This window comes from Eucalyptus grandis, chromosome 5 (genome assembly GCF_016545825.1).
Source record: "Eucalyptus grandis isolate ANBG69807.140 chromosome 5, ASM1654582v1, whole genome shotgun sequence".
In the NCBI taxonomy this organism is placed as follows: domain Eukaryota; kingdom Viridiplantae; phylum Streptophyta; class Magnoliopsida; order Myrtales; family Myrtaceae; genus Eucalyptus; species Eucalyptus grandis.
Genome location: NC_052616.1, coordinates 54,685,287 through 54,694,836, shown reverse-complemented (window position 1 = coordinate 54,694,836; position 9,550 = coordinate 54,685,287). Strand labels below are relative to the sequence as shown.

The 9,550-nt window shown below is 40.8% G+C and overlaps 1 protein-coding gene across 1 annotated transcript in view; it reads right to left on the bottom strand.

The window, feature by feature from the left end:
- The window catches only part of LOC120294156 (photosystem II CP47 reaction center protein-like), a 1,787-nt gene extending 160 nt beyond the window's left edge, over positions 1-1,627 (bottom strand). Inside the window, 2 exon segments of the mRNA XM_039314157.1 lie at positions 1-364; positions 367-1,627. The exon segment at positions 1-364 is cut by the window's left edge and continues 160 nt beyond it. Of these exon segments, the coding sequence (XP_039170091.1) occupies positions 90-364; positions 367-1,615 (1,524 nt within the window). The 5' untranslated portion in view covers positions 1,616-1,627 and the 3' untranslated portion in view covers positions 1-89.
- Positions 1,628-9,550: the final 7,923 nt, after the last annotated feature.

The window sequence follows — 9,550 nt, the reverse complement described above, 5'->3', positions numbered from 1 at the left end:
AGCTTCCATACCTGTTCTGTTTATTTGGGATTATCTCCCAAAGAGCAAGACAAAAAAATAAAGGAAAAAGATAAGAGAGAAATCTTGTATCAGACTACTTGTCTTCTTGTAGTTGGATCTCCAAGTTTTTGGAATGCTCCAAATTCCACTTGAGCATCCAAATCGGGGTCAATACCAGCAAAAACATCTCTGAACAAGGTTCTAGCACCATGCCAAATGTGTCCGAAGAAGAAGAGCAGAGCAAACGAAGCATGTCCAAAAGTAAACCAACCCCTTGGACTGCTACGAAAAACACCATCGGATTTCAAAGTAGCACGATCTAATTCAAAAATTTCACCTAATTGGGCACGTCTAGCATATTTTTCACAGTAGCAGGATCACTATAACTGACTCCATTGAGTTCCCCGCCATAGAACTCAACAGTTACACCCACTTGTTCAACACTATACTTTGATTCCGCCCTTCGAAAAGGAACGTCGGCTCGAACAATTCCGTCTCCGTCTACCAAAACAACCGGAAATGTTTCAAAAAAAGTAGGCATACGACGTACAAAAAGTTCACGCCCTTCTTTATCTCGAAAGATAGGATGTCCTAACCACCCAACAGCTATTCCATCCCCGTTGTCCATTGAACCCGCTCTGAATAATCCCCCCTTTGCCGGATTATTACCGATATAATCATAAAAAGCTAATTTTTCAGGAATTTTAGACCAAGCTTCTGATAAACTTTGATTTTTGGCTAGCCCAGCACCAACTCTTCGATATATTTCTTGCTGGAAGTATCCCTGATCCCATTGATAACGAGTGGGACCAAATAATTCGATAGGGGTAGTTGCTGAACCATACCACATAGTTCCAGCAACAACAAAAGCTGCAAAAAAGACAGCAGCAATACTACTGGAAAGGACGGTTTCAATATTGCCCATACGTAATCCTTTATATAGACGTTGGGGCGGACGGACACTAAGATGAAATAGGCCCGCTAATATGCCTAAAGTACCTGCTGCAATATGATGAGAGGCTATTCCTCCCGGAACAAAAGGATCAAAACCTTCTACACCCCACGCTGGATTTACAGGTTGTACCTTTCCAGTTAGTCCATAAGGATCGGACACCCATATTCCAGGACCATACAATCCTGTTACATGAAATGCGCCAAACCCAAAGCAAGCCACTCCTGAAAGAAATAAATGAATTCCAAAAATTTTTGGCAAATCCAAAGAAGGTTTTCCTGTACGCTCATCACAAAATATTTCTAAATCCCAATACACCCAATGCCAGATAGCTGCCAAGAAGCACAAGCCAGAAAACACAATATGTGCACCGGCCACGCCTTCGTAACTCCAAATACCCGGATTTGTTATAGTCCCTCCTGTAATACTCCAGCCGCCCCATGAATTGGTTATTCCTAAACGAGTCATGAAGGGTATAACGAACATACCTTGTCTCCACATTGGATCAAGAACGGGATCAGAGGGATCAAAAACTGCTAATTCATATAGAGCCATCGAACCGGCCCAACCAGCAACCAAAGCTGTATGCATTATATGGACAGAAAGCAAACGGCCGGGATCATTTAATACGACGGTATGAACACGATACCAAGGCAAACCCATGTAAATACCCCTTTATCAACGAAAAATAGACACTATGTAACTTTATTGCATTGGAAAAAAATATGCTATGGACCTCCCCTTTTCAGGGGATTATCTCGGAGAAAGGATTAATATTTGTTCTATTCTTTTTTTAGTAAAAATGGAACAATTCGGTTCGTAGGAACAAAGAGAAGCAGATCTATTCTATATCCGATAAGTACCAATACGCAATGGGGGTTGATCCCATTTTCTATGAACGAATGCATACATATTTGTTAATCATTCAAAAAACCTATTCGTAAGAATTTTTTTCCCAATCTATGGATAAAATATGATAAAAGACAATATTATTAAGAAAATAAACGCATTGTTACGCTTCCACATCAAAGTGAAATATAGTACTTAATTCTTTTTTCTTTCATTATCTCCTAATTTTATCGCTTAAAGATAAGATCGCAACCCGATTTTCTTAAATTCCAAAAATCCACCATAATATCATTTCAATTTTCAAATCTCCATTTAGGTAATTCTTGTCATTAAAAGAAAACAGGCTCGGGCCAATTTACTTGCTTCGTAGGCTTAGTCCAGCCTGCCAAATTAAAGCTTGAAACCACTAATTCAAATCCATTCACCGCCGATCCAATAAAATGCAAAAAATGTAAATTAAAAAATAAATGCACCTGAATCTATGTGCAATTAATATATTTTTCAGGGATAAAATTGACCCATAATTTTCTATGCAATAAATGATTGGATCGCCAAAATTTAGGTGTCAACATAAATGAAATTAGGTATCGAATGGGCACTAGTTAATTGACTAATGTAATCAAGTCTTTGGCCTTAAATTCCCTAGTTTTTTAGAAAGTGGGGTATACTTACATATCTCACTTGGTTTTTAGTTGGCCACAATAAGCTTACGGCGACTCATCATTTGAAAACCCCGACAGCGTTAATTTAACTTAATATCGTATGCCCTAACGACACGCGAGGTAAGGTTTTGGGAGAGTTCGCACTTAATCAAATGCCTTAAGGTCATCATTTAAGCATACCTCTAAACTTATGTCATTTCCCCTCGGACAGGAAAGGTTGGTCGCGATAGAAGATAGAGAGATTGATACAAGGTTTAGGTTGGAGACTTTGGTGAGATCAAAGATGCCATTTGCACTCTGCTTTTCATAATCTGAGCTTTCATTTTGGATTAATGCATTCTTCATCTTGAGTTGTTTAATTGTTTAGGATTTCTTTAATGCGGTTTGGGTTGATGCGGTGTTGTACCTGAATTGAATCAAACCGAATTGTCAAGGTACATATTTTTTTGTCGACTACCCAAATTGGAATGAAAATAGGATTGGAGACATCCAAAATTTTCAATTCAATTCGGTTTGAATATTATTTATACCCTTAGAGTTTACGATCTTCAATTTGCTAAGCTATAAATGAAATTACACAATTAATCTTGATCACAAATTTATCCAATAAGTATAATCGGGTGCTTCAATTAATTCCATCCATTTTATATGATCGAAAAATGTAACACTGCCTTTCTAATTTTTCAATTACACTTGAGGTTGATATGATGCCAATTAGGTGGTAAATTAGCAAAAGGAAGATTTAGCCATATATGAAGTTACCGGGTCAGCTAAATGTACACATCATATATGTCACAAAGAAAAAACACTTACACTAACAAAGTGACCCAAAACAAACACCGGTACATGAAATCCATACAGCCCAATACTCCCATTGGTCGTCACCATCTCAATCGCCATCATCACCGTGCTTGATCTCTCTTGGCCACCTAGTCTTTGACTGGTGCCATCATTTCCTCGTACCATGGCCCAAGCTAAACCTAGGGAAGGCGTCGGGGATCGACGAGGCTGCCCTTTCCCATAAAAGGAGTGGCCGGGTCAGCCAATGGGGCCGAAATCTTTATCCAGCCCGGATCCCCGCCCTGGGAGGGGCGTAAGGGGTCACCCCCTCGGGGAGGTTCTCCCTCCGTTTTCCTACCGAGCAATTTAAGGACTCCTCAGGTCCGTGCCACGCCTACTTTAATTCTAACCTTCGATGGATTCTTTAATTAGTGATGAGCTTAAGTTGGCCCGTCCGCCCATGCTGGGCCCAAAGGCCCGGCCCACGGGAATAGGGCCCGTGGAGGGGGAAGGTATAAAAGGGAGGAAAGAGAGAGATGACATTGGAAGGAACAAAACGCACGTACGTCTCTCTCTTTCTTTTCAACGTCTTCTCTCCCTAAGAAAGAACAATACGCTTAAGGCGATGCGTTTCCCTTTTCAAGGCGAATTGACATCATCGAATCAGAATTTCTTTCTCGATCTTCAGCATTGGTGTTTAATCTGTGGCTAAAGGTACGCTCGAATCGGTGGTGTGCTTTAGGATCGGTGATACGTGTTAGAATTCCGGGCTTGTCTTCCGCATTGAGTTTAGGGGTTCGATTTAGTGTCGAATCCGGTTTTCGGGATCAGTCATTCCAACATTGGTATCGAGCCCTAGTTCACGTTTTCCGATCAATTTGATGTTTTTGATTGATTTTTCACGAAAACCTTCGGCCGTACGGATCGGGGCAAAAATCCCGACACTCGAGCGCTGTTCGGCCATTTTTCTGAGTTTTCGTAAGTCGAAATTGAATTCTGAAAGCACTGGGTGAAAGAGGTCGTAGAGACGAGTCCGGCGACATGTTGTGCGTCGCCGGATGACGCGCACGCGCGGCCACAAGCCGATGCGCGTGGGCGCCACGTGCCCGCGCATTGGCTTCGGCTAGCGCGTGCGTCACACGTGCCGGCGGCGAACCGGCGCACGCGCACGGCGGCCGGCAAACCAGCACGCGTCGTCGGGACCGACGAGCCGGCGTCACCAACGATCGTAACCGTCGGGGTGACGCGTCATCGATGACGCGTGCAGTGACGCCAAGCATGACGTCACCCAACGGCCGAATCGTCGGGTGACGTCAACAATGATGTCAGCAGTGACGTCGGTTGGCCGGGCGGTCACCGGCTGCGACCCGACCGGCGACCCAGCCCGACCCGACCCGCGGACGCCGGCACGCGTGGCACGTCTGGATGACGCGCCGCGTGACGTCATCCCGCACACGCGCGGGCACGTGCGGGCGGTTCGCGCCCGACCGGCCCGATCGGTCCGTCCGATTCGACCGGTCCGACGACTTGACCGTTGGACCGACGACCGTTGACTTTGACCGTTGACCCAAAAAAAAAAATTGTTTCTTTTTCAATTATGTACGTGTGAGTTGTAGGTAATCCATTTTTCATTCTGCATTTGTTGCATGAATCATGGAAAATTATGTATTTTCCATTTGTTTTGTTATGGATTATAAGTGATCCATTTTAGTTCCGCATTTGTTGCGGGAACTATGATGCGTTATGCACGGATACCTGCAATCCCAAGAACGGACAAAGGAATAGCTAGACTGAAAAGGTTGATGAAAGAGTTAGCTGATTATCGGTGGCTTGATGGTGATTTAGTATCACACATGGTCAAGGTCAATCGATGATATAGGAAATCATCTCGGAATGGTTATCTTATGCCGGATTTTGAGAAGGTGCCGGCTTTGATGAACACTCTTCCACCCGAATGGCAAGCAAGTGTTAGATCGGCTATAGGAGGTCAATGTGGTCCCGAATTATAGGAATCTAGTGGATGCTTTTGTAAGAGAGTACTATAGGATTGAATTGGCCAAAACTTCAACCCTTAGATTGAGCGCCACATGGCGCAGTAAATGCGCCTTGGTGGCGACATGAAAGCTCTCCAAAAGTTTTTCCATGGTTGGCAAATGTGCCTTCGTTTTCTCGAGATGTTTTGACTAATAGATTAAAAGGGACATTCCCTAATTATTTCTTAGATTAATTGTGAGATTTTTTTATGGATGTAAATATCTCTTTCCATGTTGATATTTTTCTTTGTATATATTGCTTAGTGTAATGTATAGTTGTATTATGTGAAAGCACTGTTATTCTATTGGATATTAGATAATATTTGCTTTACATTACGCTGATTGCTGTGGGTAGTTAGCTGTGGGTAGTTATAGAAGTTTTTGTAACTTCATAGAATTGATTTTGCATATGACAATCATATTAATGATAGTTTAAGTTAGGATTTTTGGAGGATGATTGGAAACTTAGTGACCTTTTGATTCTGAAGCCTTACTTAAAATTATTCATTAATATGATGGGTCTATGTAAAAGTGGATGCATAAATGATAGGCATTAATAATTTGTGCATGTATGTACGATGTGTTCAGATCGATGTTTTCAGCAACTAAAAACGTTATTGCTGATATGAACGGCAATAATTATGAAATATTGAATATGAAGATTCAATATGTGCTGGAAAAGCAAGAAGCACTAGAAGCTCTTGACCATATTATGGAAGATCTTGAGGGTGTTGTGCGCCACCTTGAGCTAGTAAGACCGCCTAACGGCATTTGAGCCGAAAATAGACATTTGCAATGCTGGTTCTAGCTCAAAAAGGGCTTTGAGCTCTAAGCGCAAGCGTATTGATTCGTTCAATATGTGGGAATGCAAAGGATCAAGTCCTTATTGCAACAGATCAAGAGTTAACCAACACAAGAGAGGAAAACGTCCTCAAGTGAAGAAAATGTCAAGGGTGAGGTGTTACAATTGTGACAATAAAGGTCACTATGCTCGCGATGTCGTGAGCCAAAGAAGGTAAACACCTACTATACATTTGAGAACTTTACTTTTGTGTCAAGTTGTACATTATTAGCTGAATCCAATCCTTTGTGGACCGTAGATTCAGGAGCAATAGACAATGTAGCGAAGGATAAAGGATCCTTCGTGGAATTCGACGAATACCAAATGGAACTGAGTGGATTTATGTGGAAAACAACTCCAGAGCTGAAGTTAAAGGGATTGGCACCTGCCAACTGAACATGTGTGGTGGACGCAACTTGTTCCTACATGATGTTCTAAATGCTCTGGAGATTCGTCAAAATTTAAATGTCTGTTTTGATGTTGGTTAAGCTTGGTTTTAGTGTGAACTTGGTTTTAGTGTGAACTTCCGTAATAACGGTGTAGATTTGTATTTGGATACAAACTACTATGGTTGTGGTCACTTTCGGATGGTTTTATTGTACTGAATGTTGACTGTGGTGATGTCAATATGTTATTCCCTTGTTTCACGTCTTTTACTTCATGTGATAATGATGTGAATGTGTGGCATGCTAGACTTGGTCATATTGGCCAACAACATATGAATAGACTAGCCAAAGAGGGCTTGTTGGGCAATATTGAATAAGTCGATTTGTCCATATGTAAGCATTGCCTAGAAGGGAAAACGACAAGGAAACCATTTGGAAAAGGTAAAAGAGCTGACGTTCCTCTGCATTTAATCTATTATGACGTTTGTGGTTCAATGAATGTGAAAGGAAGGCATGGGGCTGTTTATTTCATCACCTTTATTGATGATTATACTCGATTCGGATATGTCTATTTGATTTCTCACAAATCTGAAGCAATAAGTTGTTTCAAAAGGTTTATAAACCTGGTTGAAAATCAATTAGACAAGAAAATAAAAGCATTTAGATCCGATCGAGGTCGAGAATATTTATCCGATGAGTTCAGAAAATTATGTGGTGAAAAGGACTAGAAAGACAGTTGTCTATTCCATATACTCCTCAACAAAATGGTGTTGCAGAGAGAAGAAACAGAACCCTACTGGAAATGGTTAGGCCCATGATGGCGCATGCTAACTTACATATCACTTTTTGGAGTGATGTTGTTAATCGCTGCCTATATACTTAACCGGGTGCCTTCCAAATCAGTTAGTTCCACTCCATATGAGTCATGGACAGGTAGAAAACCGGACTTAAGTTTTCTTAAACCATGGGGTTTTATTGTCTATACTCATGAGTCCTCTCACAAGTTTGGGAAATTGAGTCCTAAAGGAAAAATGAGTATTTTAATGAGATACTCCGAACACACGAAAGGGTATGTGTTCATAGGTGAGCAGGAAAGTGGGAGAATAACTGAATTTGAATCACGGGATGTCACATTCTTAGTGGATGAATTTTCCTAAGAAGGGCGAAATAGGAGAAGATCACTCCTATTTGAAACCTTGGATCAAGATAATGATATTAATGAAGTTCGTCCAAGTGGGAGTAATATGAGAAGTGATGAATTGAATTCAACTCATTCCCAATTACAACCATATGATGAGACGATGTCATCATTATCTAATCCAAGTGGGAGCATAATTGGGAATGATGTGCTAAGTGTACAATCTTCCATACGGCGAAAAAAGTTGCCAAAGTATTCCCCGTCGTCGTCTTGACATTGAAGGGGAAACTTTTATGATTGCTCCACAAGATGAGGATGAGCCAAGAAATATTAATGAGGCTCTTAAATGCCCTAGTAAGGAAAAATGGATTTATGCAATGAAAGAGGAGATGGAGTCAATGAAGTCAAACCAAGTTTGGGAACTGGTTGATCTTCCAAAAGGACGCAGAGCTATTGGGAACAAGTGGGTTCTCAAAATAAAGTGAAAGACTGATGGCTCAATAGAAAGGCATAAGGCTTGCCTTGTGGCGAAGGGGTATAATCAACGGGAAGGAATTGATGATGAAAATACATTTTCTCCGTAGTGAGATTTACCTTGATTCGCATTATTCGGGGCAATAGTGACTAGTATGGATCTTGAGTTACATCAAATGGATGTAAAGACTGCTTTCCTCAATGGAGAATTAGAGGAAGGAACATATATGGAACAACCTGCTGGTTTCATAGTGAAAGGCCAAGAAGAAAAGGTATGTTGACTTTGGGGGTCAATATATGGCCTTAAGCAGTCGTCAAGACAATGATATATACATTTTCATAATGCCATAATGGCATATGACTTTACAATGATAGATGATGATCATTGTGTATATATCAAAATATCCAATGATCAATTTGTGATCTTATCATTATATGTTGATGATATACTAATTGCCGGAAGTAATATGGAGTTTGTCAATACTGTCAAGAGATGGTTGTCTTTAACTTTGAGATGAAAGACATGGGTGATGTTGCATACATTCTTGGAGTTAAGATTTCAAGATTGCGAACCCATAGACACTCCTATTGCAAAATGTGAAGGATTGAGCCATAGATCGTGTCCAAGGACTCCACAAGAGAAGGAACAAATGAAACATGTTCCTTATGCTAGTGCTGTTGGAGCTTGATGTACGCTATGATGTGTACAAGACCTAACATATGTTATGCAGTTGGAATGGTGAGTAGATACCAATCTAATCCAGGTCAAGCACGTTGGAAAGCCGTTAAAAGAATACTATGGTATCTAAAGGGAACTGCTGATTATATGCTGAGTTATTAAGGAAATGATCTGCAACTCAAAGGCTATTTTGATGCTGATTGGAGAAGAGATTTAAATGAAAGGAAATCTACCTCGGGTTTGTTCTCTTACCGAATAATGGCACCATGTGTTGGAGCAGTAAGAAACAAAAGTGTATAGCCTTGTCCACGATGGAAACTGAGTTTGTGGCATTATCGCCGGTATAAGAAGGTGTTTGGCTTAAGAGATTTTTGGATCATTTAGGTGTTATTGGAAGTGCTGAGATTCATTGTTGGTTAACCGTGATAGCCAAGCAGCAAAAGTGTACACCAAAGATCCAAAATATCATGGCAAGACCAAACACATAGATACCAAGTATACTTTTGTCAATGATATGATTGCACGAAAATATGTGAACTTAGAGTACATACTACGCATAGAATGGTAGCAGATCTATGACAAAGCCAATACCTAGAGATGTGTTTTGTGGCCATATGAAATCTCTAGGATTGCGTAGAGGATGATGTACTGAAGTATTGTAATTTCCCTAAGAGTTCACATTTGATGAATTTGTGTTTTCATCATTAATGCCTACGAATCTTAGTTTGATCTTTATGCATCTTAATGCCCAGTGCA